The 26,667-nt window shown below is 60.6% G+C and overlaps 1 protein-coding gene across 1 annotated transcript in view; it reads left to right on the forward strand.

Annotated features, from left to right (window-relative positions):
• LOC119091733 (1-phosphatidylinositol 4,5-bisphosphate phosphodiesterase classes I and II-like) overlaps positions 1–26,667 on the forward strand; it is an 82,217-nt gene that overhangs the window by 28,434 nt on the left and 27,116 nt on the right. The window contains 6 exon segments of the mRNA XM_037214585.1: positions 3,688–3,756; positions 6,294–6,407; positions 6,409–6,432; positions 7,275–7,408; positions 24,905–24,989; positions 25,684–25,784. Of these exon segments, the coding sequence (XP_037070480.1) occupies positions 3,688–3,756; positions 6,294–6,407; positions 6,409–6,432; positions 7,275–7,408; positions 24,905–24,989; positions 25,684–25,784 (527 nt within the window).

Here is a 26,667-nt window from a genome sequence, read left to right on the forward strand (position 1 = left end):
GCGCCGTTATTGTTGCCATAATGCCTCCTTGTTCTGCGGTCGCTGTGGGTTATCGCGCCCGCCCGAACTCAGCGGGCGACGGGCAGACGACGGGCGCCGACTCTGCGAGCGGCAAACGGCGCTCCATGTGGGGGGGGGGGGGGGGCTGCCTGGCCGCTGCCGATCGTGGGTGACCCCGACACCTGGCCAGCCGCCGCGGTCGGGTCAGGTCACGCCGCGTCGGGCTCGTGACCGGCGGCCTGTGAGGCGCCCGGCCCGCGGCGCGCGCCCTGTGGTCGGCGCTCGTCACGGCCCCGGCGCTTGCGTTGTGTTTGTGAGCAAGAGAAATGATGTGTTTAGAGGGGATTGCGTGGCGTGTACCAAGAAGATTACGTGGTGAGTTCGAGGAGGGTGCTATGCGTTTGTAGAAGATCGCCCGTTTGTTTAGTGGAGGTTACCTGATGCGTTCGCTGACGCTCGCGTTGCGGAGAGAGCACTCGGGCTTGCCTTGGATCTGCTAGACTGGATTGGCAAAGGTCCTTTGCTCTTCAGGAGGTTGCATGTGAGCCTTTTCAGGAGCCTTCTGAAGCGTTGGGATGGGGTGTGACGCCTGTACGAGCGACCATCGGGCGCGAATGTTGGAGCCTGTCGTGGGGGCCTGTACGAGCGACCGTCGGGCCTGGATGTTGGAGGCTGTCGTGACCCCGCACAAGCGACCGTCGGGCCCGGAGTTGGAGGCTGTCGTGGAGGCTTGTACGAGCGACCGTCGGGCCCGGATGTCGGAGGCTGTCGTGGAGGCTGTACGAGCGACCGTCGGGGGCCCGGATGTTGGAGGCTGTCGTGGAGGCTGTACGAGCGACCGTCGGGCCCGGATGTTGGAGGCTGTCGTGGAGGCTGTACGAGCGACCGTCGGGCCCGGATGTTGGAGGCTGTCGTGACACCCGCACAAGCGACCGTCGGGCCCGGGATGTTGGAGGCTGTCGTGGAGGCTGTACGAGCGACCGTCGGGCCCGGATGTTGGAGGCTGTCGTGGAGGCTGTACGAGCGACCGTCGGGCCCGGATGTTGGAGGCTGTCGTGGAGGCTGTACGAGCGACCGTCCGGGCCCGGATGTTGGAGGCTGTCGTGGAGGGCTGTACGGCGACCGTCGGGCCGGATGTTGGAGGCTTGTCGTGACACCCCGCACAAGCGACCGTCGGGCCCGGATGTGGAGGCTGTCGTGGAGGCTGTACGAGCGACCGTCGGGCCCGGATGTTGGAGGCTGTCGTGGAGGCTGTACGAGCGAACCGTCGGGCCCGGATGTTGGAGGCTGTCGTGGAGGCTTGTACGAGCGACCGTCGGGCCCGGATGTTGGAGGCTGTCGTGACACCCGCACAAGCGACCCGTCGGGCCCGGATGTTGGAGGCTGTCGTGGAGGCTGTACGAGCGACCGTCGGGCCCGGATGTTGGAGGCTGTCGTGGAGGCTGTACGAGCGACCGTCGGGCCCGGATGTTGGAGGCTGTCGTGGAGGCTGTACGAGCGACCGTTGGGCCCGGATGTTGGAGGCTGTCGTGACGCCCGACAAGCGACCGTCGGGCCCGAATGTTGGGAGCTGTCGTGGAGCCTGTGGCGAACGACCGTCGGGCCCGGATGTTGGAGGCTGTCGTGACGCCCGTACGAGCGACCGTCGGGCCCGGATGTTGGAGGCTGTCGTGGAGCCTGTGCGAGCCACCGTCGGGCCCGGATGTTGGAGGCTGTCGTGACGCCCGTATAAGCGACCGTCGGGCCCGAATGTTGGAGGACGTCGTGGAGGCTGTACGAGCGACCGTCGGGCCCGGATGTTGGAGGCTGTCGTGGAGCCTGTGCGAGCGACCGTCGGGCCCGAATGTTGGAGGCTGTCGTGACGCCCGTACAAGCGACCGTCGGGCCCGGATGTTGGAGGGTGTCGTGGAGGCTCATGGCGGCGGTGGTCGCCACCGGCGCCGCCCACAGTTAAGCCGCTCCCAGACGGCCGACGCCTGGCCGCTGTCATCAGTGGCGCGGCTGTTCGTCGATGAGCTGACGCTCGCGTTGCGGCTGGCGGCTGGGCCTGTGCGGGGTCGCCGGGGTCCACGCTGCCCGCCGCCGGGAGCGATCTTCTCCAACCCTCGCGCTGCAGACCAGGGATTCCCGGTTCCCGGAACAAACCCCGATAAAAGGGTATTCGTGCAGGTTTAACGGCCAGGATTATGTATCGTCTGCTCGGGAAAGTTCATACATGCTTACGAGCAAATCACGGAAGGTGCCGGGATTTCGGTTCTTTACTCCCTGACATACAGCTGTGAGCAATACCGTTATTCCGTATTTCGCCATATTGACGTCGACATATGGACATCGACAGTGTGTGACACATCACTATGTCACATCGTCACATGTCGATGTGACATAGTGATATGCGAAAACAAGTAAGGTTCATAGCTTGAAATGTAGCCCGTTTCTGAACAATTGCACAGGATACCTCATGCCCTGTATTTCCGTTGTAAGACTTTGTATTATCGTTGAAGCCACTCTGATAAGTACTGTGCATTAGTCTGGGACTGTTCACAAGTGAGGTTGCATATTTTTGGCCAATCCCCCTGCTCCTGGTTATGCATTAGTTGTTCTGGGTGAAAACTCCTCTTCCCTGTTAACGTTGCGTTGAAGGGAGTATCCACATTTGTATTATATTTTGACTTGAAGCAGTCATTTTGGAGATCATTCGGTGCAGTTCACAGCCCTGCTCTACTTGAGACCTAATACTCTAGTTTCTGAGCTATATGTCTGCGAAGATGCGCAGACTATTTCTTGGTCATTTAGGCGTGCATGACGCCATGGCAACGCCATTCAGGTCCTGCCACCCCACGGGCCATGCGGCGTTCAAGGCCAGGAAGAATGTTAGCGTCCAGCCGTTCAGACCCGGCGTCCGTGAGCACGACGCCCAAGTATAGTGGACGTAAATTGGCTCTCAATCATTGTTGACCAAGCTGTGCAAGTTTCAGTCACGAATCCCGTTTTGTGATATATGTTAAAGAAGTTAGACACAATTGCCAGTTATTACGGAAATAACACTTGTAGTAGAATAACTTAGCGAATAGCGCCATTACCGAGAATATGAATGCAATTAAACTTCTGAAACTTCCGGAAAAATTTGCAGGAGTATCACCAGAAAGGGCCAAACCACGAGCACATACGAGGTTGGGCTCAACGCCTTCCTTGGTCAAACGCCTTCCTTGGGCTCGGCAGCCTTCCAGCACCGCCGCGTCTTGTCTTTGGTAGCGAATTCAGGTCCTTCACAATAATTTAAAGGACTTTCAAGGCAGCTTATTTGCGGGCAGACGGGCTGTCGCGCGTGTTTTTGACGCGGGTTTTCCGAATCTTAAGAACCGGACAAGAATTCTGATGGGAAGGTACCGACAATCAGTGCTTGTGCCTGTGGAGTCAGCAGTGTGCGTGTGTAACCGGTTTTTTGCAAGCATTTCTTTCGTTTTTGTGTCACGCCCGCATGATGTGACGGCTTCATTTATGCCTGCTCACTGTCGAGCGCCCGTACCTCGTGACAACCGGATGATGTGTCGTGCGGCATTACAGCTGTACATCACCAGTACCGTCACGGGTACGGTGTGAGCCGTATGTACGGGGCGTCTTTTAGGTGATCGAAACGATTAGCTGCTGCGTCAGTGGTGTAACCAACCCGAATGTTGCTGCCTACAGGAGGTGGAGCTGCTGGACATCATGACGATTCGCGACACCCGCACGGGTCGCTACGCCAGAACGCCGAAGGTGAGCGGTCGGCGAGCGTCGCTCGTGGCCGGCGTCGGTGGCCGGCGAGCGCGGCTCGGCAGCCTCGTCTGCCGATCGCCGCACGTCGCACAGCTGTGACGCTGCCAGAGCCATCTCACCGCCGCCGAGTGACAGCCGCGTGAGGGAGGCGGCCGTATCTCATCTGCGGTGACGGCGGCGCAAGTCCGCCGCGACTTAGATAGTTGCAGCGGCAGCGGCGGCGGGTATTACGGCACGCTCGGCCGGGCTTGAGCCGGCCTGACGTACGGCCGCCTGTTGGGCCTGTGGGACGCCGCCGGCGTGCAGCGGCTGATCCGGCGCCGTCGGCCTTCGCTCGGCCGACGTCGTCCGCCGACAGCGGCCGGCCTCTGCCTGACGCCGCCGGCGCCGTTCGGAGAACGCCGCCACTTCGTCGCCGTGTGGCCGTTGCCGGCTGTCGGATCGCGGCGGCCCGACCAGATGTTCGGCGCTGCGGGACGGCGCGGGGCGGGGCGCGCGGCGCGCGGCGCGCGCGGCGCGGACCTCGCACCTGCGGCGCCACCCGGTCACGGCCGCCGACACAGGTGCGCGGCTGGCGCGGCGGCGGCCCGCGCTGGCTGCGAGCAACCGGGAGGGGAGGGGGACCGGTTGTGACCGGTCATCGTGCCGCCGAAGCCACGGCGACCCGCGTGGGGTAGGTCGCCGTGACGTCACGGCGAGAAGCGTCACGGCCCGCCATCTACCGGACGTGTTCTCGGGGCCTGCCGCGGCCGTTGCGTTGTAGGCCGGTTTTTGCGCCGTATTTGCCGCACCGCTGCGGCACCGCTGCCGCGCCGGAGATAAGCCGGTGGCGATTTGTCACTGGGCTCATCTCCGGCCGGAGTAGTTAATTGGTTCGTCGACGGCGACGGCTTGTGACGGCAGCCTGCGAACGTCCGACATTCCGAGTTGTCGCGGGAGTTGTGGCCGGCTGGCGGCGGTGGCGCGGACCAGCGTCCCATTACCCAGCCGCCTCAGCGGGGCCGAGCAGAGCGCGAGACGAGAACCGCACGCGCCGCGATCCGGGCCCGATCGGGACCGGCGCGGTCTGGCGGCGCCGAGCTGATGGTCAGCGCCGCCATTGTGAAGCGGCGGCTTGGGCGCGATGGCAGTCATTGCTCGGAGCGCGACCATTGGGGGCGTTTGACGCGGCGGCGGCCGACACCGGACGCCGGCGGGCATTGTGTCGGTCGACATTGACCCCCGACGCGGCGGTGCCGATCGATCGGTGGCCGCTGCGATCGCGCCGCCGCCGCCGACGACGACGCCGCCGGGCCCGGCCGTGATGCCGCCCGGCGGGACCGCTCATCGGCCGACGGCGGGTCCAGACGGGCCCTGGCGGCGGCGGCGACCGTCTCCGGACAGCCGCCCGCCTGACTCGGCTTGCACACGGTTCCTGTGACGTCGTCGGCGGACCGACCGGATTGCCACGGGCGGGCCGCACGCCCGGGCCGCCGGACGCTGCGGGCGGCCGCCGTGACGCGGTCAGCGGCCGCCGCCGCAGGCCTGGCCCGCCGCCGCCGCGGGCCCGGTCGGCCGCCGATCTCCATATAGACGACGCGCCCGCTTCGGAGCGTCCCGGCCCGTGACAGCGCCCCGTCTCATTCAACTCGCGTTCCAGATTGGTCACGGCCGGCGACCGCCACGGCGATCATCGGAGGTACGGACGAAGGGTTGTACTGAGGGGGCGTTGCTGCCGGCAGTGGCTGGCGGGGGGGGCGACAGGGAGGGGGGGGGAGGGGAGGGAGGGCAGGAGGCACTTCATTGCCAATAAGAACCATCCCCAGCCGGAGCGGCACTCAGGTGGTTAATGCTCGCCGCTGCCTCTGGGAGCGCGCCGTCGGGTTGACTTTGATATCGGCTCGTCTCGGGCGTTAGACCGCTTGACGGTTGGCGCTGGAGTAGTGATGCTGAGTGGTTGGCGGTGCGGCCCGAGACAGCAGATGCGTCGCGATAGGGTGTTATCAGCGTCGGCCGTGCCGTGGCACACAGAAGCAGCACAGACTACGACCGTGTTTCCCGGCTGAAGATGTGACGCTTTGTGCCAACGTGTCGTCAGGGGTATTGTTACCATGGCGTCCAAAGCATGGGATAAATCTGCGCGAATGAGGGTGATTAAATGTGGGGCCCTAGTGTCAAGCCTGCTTGGCTCTGTTGAAGCCTGCATAGAAGTGTTCGGGTCGTACGCACCACGTTCTGACCTCCCTCGCTGTCCCAGCAAGAGCGACCGTCATACTCTGCTGCTGTGTATTGTGCTGTGCCTTGCTGTGCCGTGCTGCACTGAGGACAGGTGTGCTGCGGTATGGTGCCGTACTGTGCCGTGCTGTACTGAGGATGGCTGTGCTCCTATACTGTACCGCACTGCACTGTGCCGTGCTGTGCCGTGCTGTACTGAGGACAGCTGTGCTGCTGTACTGTACTGCACTGCACTGTGCCTTACGGTGCCGTGCTTTGCTGCACTGTACTTTACTGCACTGTGGCCGTGCTGTCTGACGCCCGTCCCCGGCGCCGCGCCGCAGGACCAGCGGGTGCGCGAGATCGTCACCATGGGCAGCACGGGCACCCTGGAGGAGAAGACGGTGACGGTCTGCTACGGGCCGGACGTCGTCAACGTCAACTTCGTCAACTTCTGCGTGTAACAAGATGGAGACGGCCAAGGTACGCAGACACGCGGGCAGGGGCGGTGACGGCATCTCGGATGCCGCCGGGTGTGGTTCAGGTTCATGTTCGATGTATTCACGAATCGTTCCGACAGGTGGCTTATTGTTTGATTGGGTACATTTTCAAAAGTACCATGATTGCAATATAAAAAACACGGCAGCAATGCGGACCATATTCGCACATCAGCCGTCCAGGCGCCGACACAACTTTGTCAAGAACAAAGTACATTCATCAAAATATAAATTATCAACACGTGTTACACACCGACGAGCAAGCAATGGTCACCCAACGGGACCGGCTAAATCCTCCAGCCTGGTACGAAACTCATGGCCGCTGCGAGAGACGGTGGTGGCGGTGACGTTTATGGACACTGCCGCGATGTGACGCGACTGAGCAGCGTCGGGGTGCCCGCGGCGCTGTGGGCGCCGGCGCTCTTGCTGCCTTCAGTAGCATCAAGATAGCAGCGCTGTCTGCGGCCGAATGGGCGTGGGCTGGAGCAGATGACGTGGCCTGGATTGTCGAGCTTGGATGATGTTTGGATGGCCGTGGTTTATTGCCTTTCGTGAGTCAATGAACTCTTACGTCAGCAGTCCAGCCGCAGCAGTCTCGCTCACTGCGACCCGTGCAGGACAGAAAGGCCATTCCAGCACTGGGCGTGTAATGCTTTTTGCTCGTCTATCGCCCGCTTCGTCTTCATTCGGGTAACAGTACAGTAGATTAATGCGGTTGCCTTGCCTCTCCTGCGATTCTTCGCTCGCCCATACCACTACCGGGCACCTAGCCGCCGCACGTCTCAGCCCTACTTCGGCCCGTCGCCTCATTGCTCGCATCTGCCGCAGCTGTGGACGGACGAGCTGCTGAAAATGGCGTACAACCTGCTGGCGCTGCACGCCAGCGTCACCACGCTGCTGCAGAAGGCGCACACGCGCATTTGCAGGGACGTGGACCGCACCGGCCGGATCCCCGTCAAGCAGTGAGTATGACACCCACCCGCCGACCGGCCGGCGTCGGCCCGCCGAGACCGGCGGAGAGCGTCGGGCGGCGACGACACCCTCGCCCTCAGCGGGGCCGGCGTCAGCCCGCCGAGACCGGCGGAGAGGGCCTGGCGGCGACACCCTCGCCCTCGGCGGCGGCGGCCTGCCGCAGACCTCAGCGGAGACGGCCCGCCGGGACCGGCGGAGAGGGCCTGGCGGCGACACCCCCGCGCTCGGCGGCGGCGGCCTGCCGCAGACCTGAGCGGAGACGGCCCGCCGCAGATCGGCCTCATACTGCTTGTCATGAGTTTGTTCTTTTTATATGTTTGTTCTTTATGATGCAATTGCTCTGCAAAGTTTTGGCCGTAGCAGGAGCTCTATGGAATTACCGTCAGGTTTGTTAATGTTTTTGTACGTAACGTCAAGGCCGTGGCAGGAGCTCTGTGGAATTACCGTCAGGTTTGTTAATGTTTTTGTACGTAACGTCAAGGCCGTAGCAGGAGCTCTGTAGAATTACCGTCAGGCTTGTTGGTGTTTTTGTACGTAAAGTCAGGACCGTAGCAGGAGCTCTGTGGAATTACCGTCAGGCTTGTTGGTGTTTTTGTACGTAACGTCAGGGCCGTAGTCAAAGCGCGACAGAACCGAATTGGCTTGGAATGATAGCTGAATCATATTACAGATCATGTTCCAGTTGAAAATCTGATATTACAGTTGAAAAGCTGACTTTTGGGATCAGAATTTGTGCTGGTTCTTGGTCAAGTAAACCAAGAAAGCCTGTCTGTAACGCCCAATTCTTGCAGCCAGGAATTTGGCCAGGAAGGGACCAAATCAGTTCATATAGTCCCTTTTTTGTTGCCCTAGGGGACCTCTTTTTTTATTCCGGGCTCTGTTGAGCCTTGGGATCGCATCTTGATGCCGCGAGGGCCTGTGCCTGAAGTTTCGAGGCCTGCGAGCGTCGTGGACTGCCAAAAGCACCGCAGGCACCCACACCACCTCCAGAAGGAGGGGGGGGGGGGGGGGCGGCCCGAAGGCCCTCCTCCTTGGTTACGCCATTGCTGCAGAGGACGTGCCGGCTGGATGCGTAGTCGATGTCTCATTTGCGTCTGTGACGGTCGGCCCTCTTCCCTCCTGCGTCCTAATTGGCGCCCCTCCATCGCCAGCTTTAGCTCGCCGGCCGTCTTTTTCGGCGGGCTCGGCTGTCCGCAGCCTGTCGCCCTTTGTCCCGCCGTCAGCCCCAGCGGTGCTGACTCTCGGGCCGGCGGCTGGCGCCGTCCGCAATCGATGCCTCTGTTGTGTCGGCCGGGTTGGTGTCGCCTGTGGGTGACGCGAGGCGACCATCGCGCCGGCCTGACCCGCTGCTGACCCGGCCCGGCCCCCATTGATTGGTCGCCGCCTGAGGTCGCCGCGCCGGCGCCGCACCCGACCGCCCGCACCGACCGCCGGAGGTGCGATCGTGCGGCGGCGTCTCCGGTGGGGTCCCGTCGTTTGTTGGTAGATCTGTGCTTGGGTGGGAGGCGTCTGAGGGTACTGAAGCCGGCCACCGGCTCGGTGGCGGCGTGTCGGGGGATGGTCGACTCCCCAGGTGTACGGTAGATGCGTCTCCTCGGTGGCGGCGTGTCGGGGATGGTCGGCTCCCCAGGTGTACGGTAGATGCGTCTGCTCGGTGGCGGCGTGTCGGGGCCTGGTCGGCTCCTCAGGTGTACGGTACGGATGCCTGTTGCTGGGCAGACATTTCGCTGATAGTTTCTTCGATAGTAGTCTGATGAAGACCCAAGGACATAGTGCGCAGCTTTGGACAAAGGTCGCGTCAATCAGTGTTGTACGGTAAAGCAATAGCTGTGGAACATGCCATCACGTGAAACGGTGCTTAAACGTCTTGGTTTAACAGCGCTTAACTCGTTCTCCTGCACAAATCTTCCGGAAGTAATACAGTTCGATCACGATTTTCATTTATCTGCGTGGCAGCTTATCGGATTGCTCCTAATTTCCCACGCGGGGCGGAATCGCTGGCTGGTTCGACCGCACGCCCCCATCTATAATATAAGGTGCAGGTCCTGCCGATGCAGGTGATCCACAGCGGCTCCGTTACAGTTTCCGTGCAAGCGCCGATGCGAGGGGGCGGGAACACGGCCGACTACGGAACAAAGGCACACACGTCATAACCACTGTCAGCGCTGTGGCCCGGCCCCCTCCCCGATCACACCACCACCCGCACCCATCAACGGCCTGTGGTGTTGCCTTCGGCTCCATGTCATGACCTGTGGTGTTGCCTTCTCGCAACCGGTCGTCGCGGGACGTCCGAGCAGGCCGGCTGGCCGGTCGGACGGCGCGTGCGGCAAGCCCAAACACGCCGTCTCATTCCGACCGGCATCGTGGTGCCGGATCGGCCGCCAGAGCCGACCGCGCTGCCCGCGCCGCGCCGTGCCGTCCGCCGGCGCCGCGCCGCGCTCGCCGGCACCGGTCGACCGACCCCGGTGCCGAGAGCGGCCGGCGCGGCGTGCGGCGCTGCCCTGTTCGTGTCGCTGTTGCCGGGCCGACGCTCACAATGCGAGGGCGCTTTCCTGGCGGCTGACGCGGCGAGCGGCGACATTATGGCGTCGATCGGTGGCCGCGCGGCCGGCGACAAAGCCGCCAAGGCCGCCCGTGCCGGCCGTCGCTCGCCCAGCGAGTGGGCTCCGACCCGGTTGGGCAGGCGCCGGGCGGAGCGGGGCCGCGCCCGCCGCACGGGCCGGCGGGACGGCCTAGCGGGCGCGCGGCTCGGTGGCGTAGGGTGCGCCGTTCGCAGCGCGCCGGCTCCGGTCGGTGGTGTGTCGCGGCTGCGTCGCTCCCGTGCGCCGGCGTCGGGCGAGGTGGTCAGTGCCGGCCGGCGCCGTCCCGGCCCGCCCCTGTAATCACGGCCGTTGCCCGCCCGATCGGTCCGCCGCCTGACCGATGGAGCCTGCCGCCGCCGGCCGGCCGCGCTCGGCCGCCGCGGCAGCTGCACGCGTCCGGCCGTCCCGGGGCCGGCGCTGATGGCGCCGGGCGGAGGCGATGTATGGACTATTGCGGCCTGGCTGGCGGTGTCGGTGCATGGTCCGCCGGCCGGCCGCGCTGGCTGGCGGTGGTGTCGGTGCGGGGTCCGCCGACAGGCCGCGCTGGCTGGTGGTGGTATCGGTGCGGAGTCCGCCGACAGACCCGCGCTGGCTGGCGGTGGTGTCGGTGCGTGGTCCGCCGACAGACCGCGCTGGCTGACGGTGGTGTCGGTGCGTGGTCCGCCGACAGGCCGCGCTGGCTGGCGGTGGTGTCGGTGCGGGGTCCACCGGCAGGCCGCGCTGGCTGGCGGTGGTGTCGGTGCGGGGTCCGCCGACAGGCCGCGCTGAGCTTGACGCGTGAGTGCCGGTCGCGAGCGGGCCGTTGCGGTCTGTCGGCCCGGCCGACCGTCGTCGTGCGGGGCCGAGTCGATGTATCGACACCAGTGGCAGGAACTGGTACCCTCACCGCCACGTCTGAACCCAGGTGCCGACGCGATCAATGAAGCAATCCATCCAATGCCGTACTTGTGCCTCAATGCTCAACCCGTATGCAAGCCCCCATTCAACATACGAACGACGTGATAAACGGCCCACTTCAGGAAGCTCTTTACGGTATGAGGACCGCGGGCGTTTTTTCACACAGGCTGTGTGGGAGCCGACACAGGCGCCGTGTGTCGGCTCATGACGCATTGAACTGCTTTCGCCTTGGACTCTGAGCAGCACGGCCTTATCTTAAGAGTTCAGGCAGATATGGCTTAATTTTGGCGTTGATCGGATTCAGTCGATTCAGTAGTCAGCATTTTAGGCCACGTACCGTTCCCTGGAGACCGTAAATGTGCTCGGTAGTCCGATTTTATAGGACAGGAAAAGCGTTCAGGGTTTCATGTATTGCATGGGTAACAGTTATCAGGGTAGTGTCATTCGCTACTATTGACATTTATAGTCGAGTTGGGTCATTAATTATGCATCTATTTATCATTATTTATTGATTAATCAGAACGTTTGGCCTAGCTCCAGCTCTCACCCACTTATTTTCAAAGGAGTCCACCTGAACTTGACAAAGATCCGCCTGATTCTGGAGACGGCTCCGGCTTCATACGGAGGCAACCAAGCGCAGCTCTATCCAACAGCGAAGGTGCTTTCAGTAACAGCTGTTGAAAAATCCTCACAAGTTTGAGTTTTTACGTGCCTTACGTTTCCTTTGGATTAGGTACAGCCGAAAACATAATTTTATGTAATAACAGCTCACAGACAAGCAAACAAGGCGGATGTGCGCCGGTTTTGCTCAGTTTACCCAAATTCAAACCATGTAAGCCGAAGGGATTTAAGAGAGCAAAAGCCGTCTGTTACAAAAGTTTCGTCGTCGTGCGCAATTGAAGAACTCTCAAACAGGGGGGGGGGGGGGGGGGGGGGGTGATACGGCGTGCGTCGTACGACATATGCGCATCCTCACACGGTTTGGGACCATGGACGACCGTTGTTGCTGCATTGCTGCAAACTGCAAAACACAACCTTTGAGCATTAAATCGATCAAGCATTAGCACCGTGTGTGGTGCGTTACCATGGTACAAGTTGCTATGAACGCGTTCTTCTGCCTGGGAGCTATTCTGATCTGGTCAGCAGCGTCTTACAACGCGAGGCGATCAGCTGCATGCGGAGGAAAACTTCTGACAATGCTCTCTGACAATGACGGGACCTGTTACGGATTCTCTATCACCCACAGCGTCACTTGTGCCCCTCACACCACACGGACGTCGTGGGGTCGGCCGGCGCCCGGTGGCGCGCGGTGCCCGGCGCCGTGAGCCGCCTCCTGGTCCGGGCGCCAGGCAGTCTGACCGGCCGCCGGGCTGCGGCACAGTGCGCGGCGGCCGTGACCCGCGCCGCGCCGTGAGCCGCCTCCTGGTCCGGGTGCCAGGCAGTCTGACCGGCCGCCGGGCTGCGGCACAGTGCGCGGCGGCCGTGACCCCGCGCCGCGCCGTGAGCCGCCTCCTGGTCCGGGTGCCAGGCAGTCTGACCGGCCGCCGAGCCGCAGCACAGTGCGCGGAGACCGTGACCCGCACCGCACCGGCGCTGAGGGACGCAAGGCGCCGCCGCCGCTGTCGCCGCTGCCGCCGGCCTGGCTCCGACAATGAGTGGCGCAGAGGCCGGAGAGGAAACAGAGACGAGCGTCGCGGACTCTTGTGAGATGGGCACGCTCTGTCGCTGTTTGTGAGACCCGTTTGGCTGCTTTATCTTTATCTAGTCGAGCCCCTGATGGGATGAGTTGTTGGAACTGGCGCTGGCGCTGGCTGTTTGTCGCGCTCTACAGCGCCGCCGGTTGTGGACGGTAAACAAGCGGCCGCGCAGTCAAGGAGCCGGCTGCATCCGCGGCGTCGGCCGTCTCGGCCGAGGAGTCGGCTACCTCCAGTGTTGTGCCGCGGCGTCGGCCGGGCTCCGCCGTCTCGGCCGAGGAGTCGGCGGCCTCCAGTGTCGTGCCGCGGCCTCGGCCGGGCTCCGCCGTCTCGGCCGAGGAGTCGGGGCCTCCAGTGTTGTGCCGCGGCCTCGGCCGGGCTCCGCTGTCTCGGCCGAGGAGCTGGCTCCGGGCTGAACCCCGGCGGGGGTTCAGCTGCTGACGTCGGCTGCTGACGTCGGCTGCCCCGGAGCGGGTCGGCTGGGGGTGCTGCTGTGTCTTGAGAGCGGATGCAGCTCTGCAGCAGGCGTCAGGGGATTTTGTGCGGCATCGAGGCATGTGGTATCACAGAACCATTCATGCCTCCTCCGGAGCCTGACCCTGAGTGGAGGCACGTAGCGCTTTTCTTCCATGCAAACAGGCGATGCGACTTTTCTCTGCGTGGTGGCAGCAACGATGGCTTATGGATGGTGCATGTTATGTAAAGACAGCATGTTTGGCCGGAAATGGAGCGCACATCACTGGGACCCGCTGTGATTACGGACCCACGCGCTCTCGCATTATTCTAATGGCAGTCGCATGAGACCGGGACGACTCTGGGGACCATTATTGTGGCCTTGATTGCCTTTATTGGTGTTGCTACAGCAGTGACGACAATGCGGGGCAGGCGAAACGCGCGAGGAAATAATACCGTTTTGCCATTAATACCAGCGCCGGTAGTCGATGACCGGCTGCCAGGGCGTTGTGGCCACGCGTTCCCATTTCCACGCATTGTCCATGCTTCGCTCGCAGTGAGTTGTGCCGGATAGTTGCGTAGCCTCCGCCCGTGCCGGCGATCTCCGGGGTACGGGCGGGGCTGCGTCAAAGATGACCTCCGCGCAGGTTACTCTCGTCGACCCTGACTTTTCGGAGACACGGTCTCGTGGACATTGGCCTGACCTTAGCTACGTCTGCTGCTACGCGGCGCTAAGTGCGGCCACTCGAGTTCCGGTGGGATTAGTGTGACGCGGACATCCACAGTCACAGTCGAAATCCTGGTGGGCATGCTCCAGCCTTTAGCAGAAAATGTACATAAACACTGCTGATTTGGTGTGGATCTGGATGAGAACACCAGTCTGCAGTGACCACTGCGCTGGAAGAGTGTCAGTTCGGATGACTGGCGCCACAGATCATGGTCATTCGGATGAACGCAGACAGCTTACTCAGTTATGGCAGGATGAATCTAGGAAAGGGTCTAGACCTGCGATTGATGTCACTGTCGGGACAATTGAAAGCGACAGGCCCACTGCGCAGGTGGGCCTGTTGAAAGCACAGGACAATTGAAAGCGACAGGCCATTTGGACTTGAGCCGTGCCTCTCCATAGACAGCCGACTGGTCCGAAAGACGTCAATCAGATCTTGATGGAACTTGCGCTCGAAAGCCCGTGGGCCGCCCGATATGGGCGTCTGTCTCGCGGCTAGCGTCGCGGCGATTGGCATGGCTCTGTGCCGGCACGCTCGCCGACGTCAGCAGCCGCATGGCCGCCCCTTCAGATCGAGCGGAGGGACGCATTGGAGCTGGTATAGACACATTGGAGCTGGTGTAGACGCATTGGAGCTGGTATAGACACATTGGAGCTGGTTATAGACACATTGGAGCTGGTGTAGACACATTGGAGCTGGTATAGACACACTTGGACGCTGGTTATAGAACATTGGAGCTGGTATAGACGCATTGGAGCTGGTATAGACACATTGGAGCTGGTGTAGGACACATTGGAGCTGGTATAGACGCATTGGAGCTGGTATAGACACATTGAGCTGGTGTAGACACATTGGAGCTGGTGTTAGTCGCATTGGAGCTGGGTATAGACACATTGGTGCTGGTGTAGACGCATTGGAGCTGGGATAGACACATTGGTGCTGGTGTAGACGCATTGGAGCTGGATAGACGCATTGGAGCTGGTATAGACGCTTTGGAGCGTAGCAATGGGTGTAGACGCATTGGAGCTGGTATAGACGCATTGGAGCTGGTTCAGACACATTGGAGCTGGTATAGACGCATTGGAGCTGGTATAGACGCTTTGGAGCTGGTGTAGAACGCATTGGAGCTGGTATAGACGCATTGGAGCTGGTTCAGACACATTGGAGCTGGTCAAGACGCACTAGAGCTGGTAATGACGCAATTGAAGCTGGTAAAGACGCACCGTAGCTGGTATTGAACGCCGTGAGGCCCGCTCGTCGCTCAGCGCTGATGGAATGGAAAAGCTTCGGTATGGGGGCCGTGAGCTCGATGCTCTACGTATTTCGTGTCGAACCAGGCCTTTGCACTTCCGTGATACAATAACGGTTTCTCGGACTCGTGCGCTGTTTGCTGAGAGCACGGTGTTTGGCATGTGCTTGAATATAGCTATTGTGCTGTATTTTCGAATTGCATGCTAGATTATTCAGGGTTGGCCATGTGTTCCGTCTGAAAAACGAAATCCCTCATCAATGTTGTAGGCCACTGTAAGTCCCGTTAAGCTCGGGCTAATGCATCGGCTTTGGGCACAGGTGGGTCTGACTGTGCGGAAATTCAAGGCAATTTGGGCGGCACTGGAGCAGTGCCGCGGCCATTCATGAGGGATATGGTAATCGCGGCTCGTTTGGACCGCGATGTCGGTGTGCGACGAATCGTATTCGCCAGACGCGCGGTCTGGGTTCGCCATGCTCCCGAGAGGTCGTCCCCCAGCGCCTGCCAAGCGTGAGAGCATGCTTGGTATTGCACGTGGCGACGGTTGTCGAAATGAATTGCCTGCCGCTTGCAAGGCCGTGACTCGCCTGTCCGGGGAACGAACTTCAGAACGCATGTCTCCCAACAGTCGCGTCCTCGGACAGCGGTGCACCATGCGCGCGTCGGTCGACGATGCTGTTCCGCTGCCGCCCTTCGTGTCTGTCTTTCCCCAGTAATGATGTCGGTCGGGGACCAAAAATTGGGCAGCCGAAAACTGTTATTGTGGGTGGTCTCTGAGAAGCCTTTCGGGTAGTTTGTACGGAACCGTTTAAGATTTGCCGTGGATGTGATTTCACGCATCTTTGAAAATGAGAGGTAGATCAGTGATCATACATCCATGTTGTGTTGCCAATAACCCATTTTACAATTTGCGGTCTGATGTGGAGATAGAGTAGTTAAGTGTGGTACACTCCCGCGAACTCCTGTGAAAGCTCAGCATATTTCCTGTGACCAAACAAATTGCAAGATACTTATTGAAAGCTATGTCATTGATGGAACATACACTAGGTGCCGGACAGATATGGACAAAACATACATCTTCAACCAGATACAAACATATAGATTAAATGAGAACGGCTTTGCATTTCTAGCGCAATTATGATCTGACTGCGCTGCCAACACCTGGTTCAAATGTGTTTTGATACATTCACTAACAGGTACACTTATTAAAAGGCAACTGACAATAGTCATGATGGTTCAGTATACTGAACTGTACATAGTGCATGACGTACCCATGTCATACTGAACCGATGTGACATTTTATAACATTGTTAATTATGCGTAGCCAGATGGGAACCTGAAATAAATAAGATTTCAATTACGCCACATGTCAAGACAGGCAGATGGGTAGCTGGATGATGAATAAATAAGTTTGATATAGATGATAGGTTGTAGATAGCTGGATACAGCAGCGAAACAACTGCCAATGAAGCCATGTAAACCTAGTGTTGAGAATATTAAAGGCACTGGAAGGTGATTTTGTCGACTTCTCCCACATGAACTGTCTGGTCCAAACGTCCAATGCCATATAAACGCCCCCCCCCCCCCCCTCCCCCCACGCCGTTATCCATAAGCGTGAAGAAGTAGCGAGGTCGTGCGTAGCAAATCTAGAGCCCATCAAATAACTTGTGTTCTATCTTGCTCTTGTTCAAAGCCACTGCGTGCTCTTGCTCCAAGTCACTGTCTACACTTAGATAGGTTATTATTGCTAGGTTCTTTTAAAGATTTTGCCCGCAATCCTTTCATTAGATTGATCGCTGGGATTACGGTCCACCACTAAGCAGTGCTGTTGTGTGGTGGTCTGTTGGTTTGCGCCGGGGAATGACGGCATGTTACGGCCATGCGCAATTGAGTAGTCTTAGAGACCGGTTTATTTTGTTTTACTCGAAGCCCAATTGGTCTGACTTCGGTCATGGTGCAGATTGGTCTCTGTTTTGTAAGCATTTCGGACGTCATCGTGCCTGACGTCACCAGTTCTCGGTGCCAGCATGGACCCCGTCCAGCATCCATGCCTTCCCGACTCGAAAGAGGGAGAGGAGGAGGAAGAGGAAGGGGGGGGGGGACCGACACACGGCCAACTGCAGTGACAACCAACAACCGGCGGCCGCGTCCGGTGAGCCGTAACAGACCGCGCGACCACCGCCGATGGGCGGTGCCTGCCCGCATGGACGGCGGGACGGCAGCCTCGCCCGCCTGCCTGGCGCCTGGGGGTGGGACGTGCCGTCCACCGCTCCACCGGCCTGGCGCCCGGGGGCGGGACGTGCCGTCCACCGCTCCACCTGCCTGGCGCCCGGGGTCGGAACGTGCCGTCCACCGCTTCCGCCTGGCCGGTGCCACTGGGACACGGGACGGCGGCCCGGTGATGACGAGGCGCGGGTCTGAGCCTTACGGCCAAGGCGCTGCATGGAGGCGCGTTCCGGCTGCGCCGCGGTGTGGACGGCATGCAGTCCTCGCTCGCCGTGCAACGTTCTCTGGTAGGCGCTCCCCACCCCTGGCGCAGTTTGTTTCGGGGCTTTTGGCTATCGGCTCACGTCGAGATGCGCATGCGCGTCCGTGACTGCCCGAGCGATGCTGTCCGGTATTAGCGGCCTGCATTGCGTTAATTAGCGCAGAACAATTAGTCATCCCGTGCGCTGACAACCTAATTGTCGGAGTGGGCCAGCTGTATGGATTCTGGGCTCCCCCCCCCCCTTCCAGGAACCGCCGCTCTGGGATACGAGCAGAAGGCGGCGCCGGCTTTTTCACCCCCCTGTCCTGATTAACTTGCCGGCGGCGGATGGTGGGCGGGGGAGACGAGACACGGCGGAGCGGCGGGCGTTGTCGCCGCCGCTCCGTCCCGCTTGATCCTGACGGTGACTCACTCCTCCACGTCCCCCCGGCCGCCCGCGGCGTCGCCAGACATACCGTGAGCGGGCACGCGCTCCGGTACCATGATGCCAGCGCCGCTCCGGGGCAGACGCGTGCCCTGTCGGACCAGGCCCCGGCACCACTGACACGTTCACTCGGAGACTGTTGGAGACGGGCAGCTACAGCGGTGGCTGGCCGTCTCCGTCGGCTCTGGCCGTTTGTCCACGCTGGCCGCGCGTCGTCAAGCACAAACGCCTGGCCGAATTGCTGCTCCGGGTGTCTTGGGAAACTGTCTCTATTCCCTCTCCCTTCCCCCCCCCCCCCCCATTTATCTCTCCCTTTCCATCTCGACGTCCCTACTATGCCTTCCACTGGTTATGGTCTTCTCATATATCTACCCTTTTTGCAAGTGCTCTTACACACTCGTTCGTCTGTTCTTTCGAATCTGTCGATACATGTTTACACGCTGTTTTACTCCCGTGCTTTAATTAAGGTGTCTGGGTTCTTTCGGTCTTTGTACCGCTTCTTCTAATCAAATGACGTAGTTCAGTCACATCTGTCCAAGTCATCCTTTGCTTTTTAGTACGCCCTTCAAAGTTCCTGAATCAATACGCTCGGAATTATTGGCGAAGCTCGATACCTGTAGGGCAAGCCAACCCCCTGCGAGTTTCATTATGTAGTGAACTGGTTCCGTGTCCCGGGCACCGGCGACATGCACGGCAGTCGGCGCGTGGCCGTGGCCGGCTGCCTGCACACGTCTGGTTCCGAAGATCGCGCGGCCCGCCGGCGCGGCGCGACCGGCCGGCCCCGGGCCACGAGCCGCGCTGGGTGCCGATGGTGTCGGGGACCCCGCGCCCGGCCGATCGCCGGCCCCGCCTGGTTCCCATTGACTGTTGCGGCCGGCGCCGGGCGTCATTACGGCCGCCCTCATTGCCTGGGCGGTCGAATGATCTTATTTTGGCCTGCGTCGAACAATGTGGCGCGCATTGCGTCATATTTTCTCTGAGGTCCGCGTTTGTCGGTTCAGACGTATGGCGTTTCACCACCCTGGAAACAACCCAGTCAAGTGCATTCTGATTGAATGCGCCATGTTCATGAAGTAATTTCCATATGCATTTCCGTTCTGAGATCAGCGTAAGTCTCCGATCAGAATCAAGATTAGATTAAGTGGTCTCATTTCAGCCCCTCGTCAGGTTGAACAGAGATCAGACCAGGTCAACCGGCTGAATTAGACGGGTGTGATCGATCGTCGTCCGACCGGCGCAGAATCGGCCCGAGCGCGTCACCTGCGGCAGCGGTCGTTGCCGTTGGGCGCGCGCTGGAGACACCCACGCCGCCGACGTACCGGCGCCAGGACCGGGTTGCGAGCTGTGCGGCGCGGCGCGATCGGTCCACAGTGGCAGCGCGGCGACCAGGCGGGATCTCGTGTGTTTGGCGGGCCGTCCCGGCCGCGGTCAGCGGCGCCGAGCGGTCGCTCCTCGGAAACTGAGCGGTGTGTGGTCGCGCTGAGGCGAGGCCGCCGGCCCGTCATGTCAGAGCGCTGCACGTGCTGGCCGGGTTATCGGTGCATGCATGCCGGCGGCGGGGAGCGGCTGGCCCACTCGCGCCGCGCCGGAGCCAGCAAGACACATGGCTTCTGCCGAGCGGGCCGCAGCCGTCTGTCGGGGGCTGCAGCTGGGATGACCACATCTGCCGGCCGCCGCTGGCAGGGCTGGCTGCTGCTGGTCTGCCGGGCGGGCCGCCAACCGTCTGCCGGGGGCTGCAGCTGGGATGACCACATCTGCCGGCCGCCGCTGGCAGGACTGGCTGCTGCTAGTCTGCCGAGCGGGGTGACGGACGACAGGCGCTCGTGTGGACATTGCTGGTGATTGCTGCTGCTCGTGTCGAGGGGAGCGCGAGGTGCTTCCGCGCCTGGCTTTGGAGCGGCGCGGCGGTAGGACAAGAGGGTGGCGTGGTGTGAAGTCTTGGAGGGTTGCGTTGAGAAGTGAGAATGAAAGTTCGAGGACCATGGCGCGGGGTGAGGACCAAGCTTTCCGGTCAGGCCAGTTATTTCACACAGCTGGCATTGCAAGAGGATATTTTCAAAGCAAGTACCTAAACGTCGTGGTCAAGCACGTTTCGGGGGCTAATTCTTACATGGCTGGGAACTGAGAACCATAGACCGGTGAAATATTGAAATATTATGCTTCATCATTGATTCCAAATGGTTCTCATGAATAATTTGATCATCAATGACTATCCGCCCAGTCCCCTTATCCACTCGGCGAGAAGCAGGGGACTAGTATACATACACACCCAACCAGACAGAGCAGAGTTAATGTGAATTTATGGGCTGGACAAATCTGGCGAACATCGAAAGATGATTTGAAAATCAATGTGAAACCATGAGTTGTGTCCAGTGGAAGTAATAGAAATGGGCCATACGGACAACACTGATAGCATGATTGGTTGGGGATTGACATAGAAAATTCGAAGTATATGACCCTTACGTCGCATTTTTGTCCTGCGCTCGTTTGTGATGCACGGTAAGTACGGGTGTGATCCGCGAGCGTGCGCTTGTATGGCTGGCTTGGTGTGAACACGGTAGGTCCAATGCAGTGCAACGCAATGCAGTGAACTGTTTTGCGCGTCAAAAGGAGCGTGCACTTTTTAAGTCGCTGAACATGAACCAGTTGTATATGAGTGGCCCATTATCTGAAATCAGATGCGTTCGTATCAGTGGCGGGCTTTCTTGCGCGCGCTACCGAGGCGCCGCCTGGGGCGCGACGTGTCTGTCCTTCCTAGCGTCGTGCCTGTTTGGTGCTGTACGCTGTGGGCGGCCCTGTTAGAGGCCGCAGGACGGCCGGTGAGACGGAGGTCAGGGTGAGCACAGAGGGAGCGAAGTGAATACATTCTGTTGCGACTGGTGACGTCACGCTGCTATCCGTGGCCGAACTGGATCATGCTGCGCTGGGTTGGTCTTACGGTCGGCATCATTTCCTTCTGCCTCGCACGCTGATCAAGCATGTTATTTCGCTTTCGGTGCAAGTTTAGGACAAACAGAATGCTTACGGATCAAAAGCGCCAAGGAGCCCTAAACTTGCGGACGCACCTGCGCGTGCGTGCACTAAATGAAAATGAGTCTTGGGCTGGTAACTTGCACTCCAAGCCATTTCGAGTGTGTTGTATGCCGCCTTTGCTCGCCAGTCAGATTGTACCGGCCTCTGCTCTCTTGCGATTGTCATTCGGCATTTTAGACACACACGACTGCCTGAGGATTTTCATGCGGGACTCAGCCATGTCACGGTGCTTGAGCGCCACATCCCCCTCCCCTCTGGCCATGTGCCACCTGACCTTTGTCCACCGGCCGGCCAAAACAATGGACGGTAAACAGCGTTCGTTGTGGAGTCGGGTGGTGACGGCTTAGTCCCTCTCCCGGGGGCGGGGGGTACACAGACCCTGTTGGCCACCGTCGCCGCGTCGATCCGGCCAGCAGACGCGGTCGGCTACGAGCGGACCACTTGCGAGCGGCTGTGGCTGCTGGCCGCCTCCGTCTCGTCGGCGAGGCAGCAACGCTGGCGGTACAGCGCTGCCTGCATTCGCCGCTCCAGCGGCCTGTTGGCTCTGCTGGCCCGCCTCCGTCGCTCGCGGACGAGGCGGCGCTTGCAGCCAGCTGGCTGGCGCGCCGCCCACTCGTCGCGGCCTGCAGCGGCCGCTCTATCGGCGCGTCGCCCCCTTGTTTGCCGCTGTGTACACGGTGGCCTGAAGAGGACCCGCCAAGGAGGTCCCCCGTGTTCCCTGTAGTAATGGCGTGTTATTGTTGGTTTCCTCGGGCCCTCCGCTTATCACCAGTTATTTGATGCCTGGAGGGCACTGGCCCGTCCCTGAACAACTTTGTTGCAAATGTATATCTGCGATTTGCAACCGGTTTAGTGGGGATGCAACAGATAAGCATTGAAAAGTCGCATACACACCCATTTTTTAAAGTTTAAGGCTGCGCGATTTCCGGTTTGTGTAACTTTTGCACTGCTCCGTGCTACCCCGTGTTCGTAATTATTTACCGTTTGTGGTAACATAATTCCTGGTGAATGATGCCTTGGCACAGTCCTTCCTTGTTTCCTGAGAGGGCGAGCGTGGCATGCTAGGTGGAACGTACACGGTCATATCTAGATAAGGCCTGACGTTCGACATGGGCTCGGAGCAGGATCTCTCAGATTCAGCCTCAGATGCTCAGGTTTTCCATTTTAAGAAAGCAATTTTCGTTGGATTCGTGTAGCTACGAACACGTTGACCATCACCCTCAAAAACATAGTTGCCTTGGTTTTCCTAATTCAGTTTTGACCGGAACATCTCTGGAGTAGATTTTGTTACCAACTTGCTTTTGCAGCAAATGGAATAAGAACCTGCGGAAACCTATTCCGATCGGAGTAACGTTATATAATTGCGTTTCCCAGTTCTTTTGATCTTTATGCCTTCAAAGGCTTGCGCTGAACACAGGCTTTAACCCAGCAGCGCTGCGAATCCGAACCAAATTACGGCTATTCACACGACAGCGCGCGAGAACCGTCCCCTGGATCAGCGCTGACGGCCCCGGCTGGCGTCTGGAGGCCACGTTCGCCGCTGTCGGTCACCTCGGCCGTCCAGCTGCTGTCACACACACAGCACTTCTAGGCGGGCTTCCCCTGCTGGAGTGTACATGCACACGCACGCACGCACGCACGCACGCACGCACGCACGCACGCACGCACGGAGTCGTCCGAGTCCTCCGAGGCTTGGAAAGACCATCGTGTTACAACACACGTAGGGTGATCGTGGAGTGGTCCATAAACCCCGATCACGCGTAGCAGTACGCTACCGCACATATCCCCGCCCAACGGGTATGTGTGGAAGTCGCCGCACGCTAGCATTTCGCCAGGTTCGTTGGGCCGGGGCAAGATGCGTTTATACGCAATTGAAGCGAACGGCGATGGAACGCTTCAGCCGCCTTATCTCTGGGACAGTGCCGGCAGCCGACCACTGGCGCTCGCCGGCGGCCCCTGCTGAACCGCCGGAGACGCTGTGGTTGGGGTGCTGGACAGGGGCCCGCTCGCATTCGTGCGCCTTGGAGGTTGCGTGCCTTGAGTGAAAAGAAGCCTTGCGTCAGAAGACCACATTAGAGCACCCGTGAACGACGGGATGTGTGTAAGCCTTTCATCGAAAAGTATTCCTTCTTTCAAAATGTGTATGAATGTGAGAGGCAAGGCTAAAAAATGTGTGAATGTGAGGGGCAAGGCTAAATTTAATTTCTTCTGTTAAAATTGGATGTGCAACTCTTGCAGACACCACCAAAACCATCTGCAATGGACGCATGACATTACTTACTTCAACATGACGGCGGGAAAGGCGCCTGGACCACCCATGATGCATTCGTCCCCTTTTCGTCCGCCCCCGCTCCCTCTTGCATCCTGGAACAGCTTGTCTGCCGGGGGCATGCGTCAGCCACGAGCCATTCCCACGGCCACCCTGATCGCGGCTGTGCGTTTAACCGGGCATGGTGTTCAAAAGGGGGAGGGGGACAACTCGAGACACCTCCCGGGCGTCCGAGCACCAGGGCCAAGGACCACAGCACTCCGGGCCGGTAGACGACCAAAGAAGTCTCTGAAGTCACAAACATGGCGGGTACAGGGCGGTGCGGTGACGGTTTGGTCAGGTGCAGGGCGGTGCGGTGACGGTTGGTCAGGTACAGGGCGGTGCGGTGACGGTTTGGCGCTCCTGACGGGATGGAGTTTTTCTCCTACAGGAAAGCTTAAGGCCTTGGCAAACCGGCCATCGTGCCAGTTATTTCGCCACCCAAAATATAGGTGAGTGACAGAATACCGAAGCGCAGATCATTCTACAGTTTTCCGCATCGCCGGGTGGGATTTTCTTTGATTCTTTTGGGGATTTCGAACTCCTGTGAGGTCGAGATAAGGTATGAACGGAGGACGCCCGCTGCTGTCTCAAAACCATACCAGCGCTCTCTGTGAGCCAGCTACCTTACGACGCCCTTGAGCTTCATAGGTGAGCGCGACCGTAGCGGCCGAGCCCTCCGAGCGGCGGGGCGCGCCCGCCGCTTCCGCCGCTGTCGCCGCTAAAAGCCCGCCCGCCGCGCCACACCCGTGGTCTGCCGGAGGAATGTCAATTTGGCCGGCTCGCCGGCGGCCGCTGACAGCGCCCCGCACGGCTCCCCTCGCGGACGTGCGTCAGGGGGCGCGACCTCCGACCTCTCCGGTCCGGCCGGCTGCCGCCGCCGGACGACGGGCGCCCGTGACCCGGCGCCACGCGCGCGCGAGAGATGGCCCACGGCGTCGCAGCGACAGCCGGAAATGAGCCACCGTGCTGCGGCAAAATGGGAGGCCCCGGCTCATTGTACGGCCGGCGGATGGCGCGCCGGCCGGTCCCAGAGCGCTCCGCCGGCCGCGCCGCTGGGAGAGCCGTGAGCTCACTACCTCAGGGTGGCGCAGTCTGGGCCGTGAGCTCACTACCTCAGGGTGGCGCTGTCCGGGCCGTGAGCCGCTCACGAACTGAGGGTGATGCTATGTGGGCCGTGAGCTCACTACCTCAGGGTGGCGCTGTCCGGGCCGTGAGCCGCTCACGAACTGAGGGTGGCGCTGACCGGGCCGTGAGCCGCTCACGAACTGAGGGTGATGCTATGTGGGCCGTGAGCCGCTCACGACATCAGGGTGGCGCTGTCCGGGCCGTGAGCCGCTCACGAACTGAGGGTGGCGCTATCCGGGGCGTGTCGCTAACGACGAGCCATTACTATTCCTTTGTTTGCCGTCGGAGGCTGGCCGGCTGTCTGTCTTTCCTCCGAATCGGTGTGATCTTTTCGTCGGGAGTGACTGCGCTTATCGCTGGCTGCCATTGTCACCTGTCCTTTTGTTCTCGATCTAGTGTGTTTGTTTCCATCCTGGCCCGTTGTCACTCTCCGTTTGATGTGAGACAGTGTCCCCTTTGTTTTATCATCACGCGTTGCTCATGTCCTCTTCCTCTGTTACAGCGTGGTAAAGTCGCTGGCAAACAACAAGGAGGACCGCAAGAGGGTGGAGAAAGCTCTGGAGGCGTCAGGCCTGCCCAGCGGCAAGGTGAGGCCCACCTCGCCGTCCTCTCCAGCTGGCCCTGCCCACCTCGCCGTCCTCTCCAGCTGGCCCTGCCCTCCTCGCCGCCCACTCCAGTCCGCCTTGTCCACCGACCGACCCGTCCGCCGCCGCCGCCGCCGCCGCCGCGCCGCCGCCGCGAGCGCCGCTCCTCAGCGGGTGGCGGCTCGGGTGCGTGGCTCGGCCGGCCGGCCGCTATCGCGCCGCCGCCGCCCGCCGCCGCCGCCGCCGCCGCGAGCGCCGCTCCTCAGCGGGTGGCGGCTCGGGTGCGTGGCTCGGCCGGCCGGCCGCTATCGCGTCCGCCCGGTGACATCCTGTGTGTAGACGGGCGGACCGGCGCGCCGCCCGCCCGCCTTGGCCGGCGGCTCCGGTGCCGCCAGCCGCCGCCTGCAGAAACCGGCCGCTCGGCCCCACGCTGCTTTGTCTTGATTCCCCGGTCGGTGCCCGTGGCGCGCATGCTCCCGGCCGTGTCGGCAGACGCTGCCCGGCTTAGCTGTATCGACACGGTCACGGTCACGGTCACGGACAGCGTGACCCGTGAAGTGGACTTTCAGTTACCCCTTTCTCGTGTGGCTTGGTGGGCCCGGTTCAAGCCGCCACCACTTTGTTGCGAAATCATTCCCTTGTATGCTCGGGCCATTTCGTTCCAGATGCATCTCATGCCTGCATTCTTTTTTCCCAGTCTGACACCCTTGAACCAGAAATGTTCACCTTCAAACACTTCTTGGCCTTCTACATGCACCTTACCGGACGGCAGGAGATTGAGCGGATCTTCGACGAACTGTAAGCTGACTTCTCAGGTTGTGTGATCTTAGAATGAATGTGGATCTGTGGTGGCCACTGTGTATGACACTTTTTCAACATGATGTCTATGTTCAAACATTGCACGTCACATTGTGCGCCACATATGGTGGGCTGTGGTCGTGAGTTAAGAGTGTTTTGTTTTTATTTTTGCCGTGTGCAGCTGACGTCCATGTTTGATCTCTTTCACTCACATCAAGTATGCGGCGAATCCTTCGCTTTGTTAGCTGTTGCGGATACCCCCCTCCGCCCTCCGGGCAGTTATCTCTCGAATGAAGCGGCCAACAGCTCTGGGATGTTCAGTTCAGCGTCGGCAGCCTTGCACACGGCCACCCTTTGAGGCGCCACGCGGCACGCGCCAGATCCCTCGCCCGGCGAGTTCCGGTATCGACGTGGGGCGGAGCGGCGGTCGGGGCGAGCGCCGTCTGGGACACTGACTGGATCACTGCGCGCCTCATTAGGATGTCGCGTTCCGATGGGACGCGATCACCGGTCGCCGGCGGCGCGTCCTGCCAGCCGCGGCGGCGCCGGCGGGATGCTGCGCGGGCTCGCCGCCGGCTGGCTGCGGCCCGGCAGACGCGTGCCATGTTAGATACCGTGCCGACACTTGCCACGGTCGGTGGCAACGTGCCGACACTTGCCACGGTGATTCGAATTCTGGAGGGGGGGGGGGGGGCAATTTTAGATGTCATGCACCGCCGACTGCGCCCGTTCCACCCTAGCAGTCGGTTCCCTGCGCGACTCGCCCGATCCTCTTCACAGGCGGCAACTTCGGCCATCGCCTCATCCCCGCCCGTCAGGCACGGGGCCCGGTTCTCCTTCGGCCCCCTTCCGTTCCTACCAGGGCGAGAGGCTGGCCACGCCG

The sequence above is a fragment of the Pollicipes pollicipes genome, unplaced genomic scaffold (assembly GCF_011947565.3).
Source record: "Pollicipes pollicipes isolate AB1234 unplaced genomic scaffold, Ppol_2.1 Scaffold_3447;HRSCAF=4054_pilon_pilon_pilon, whole genome shotgun sequence".
In the NCBI taxonomy this organism is placed as follows: Eukaryota; Metazoa; Arthropoda; class Thecostraca; order Pollicipedomorpha; family Pollicipedidae; genus Pollicipes; species Pollicipes pollicipes.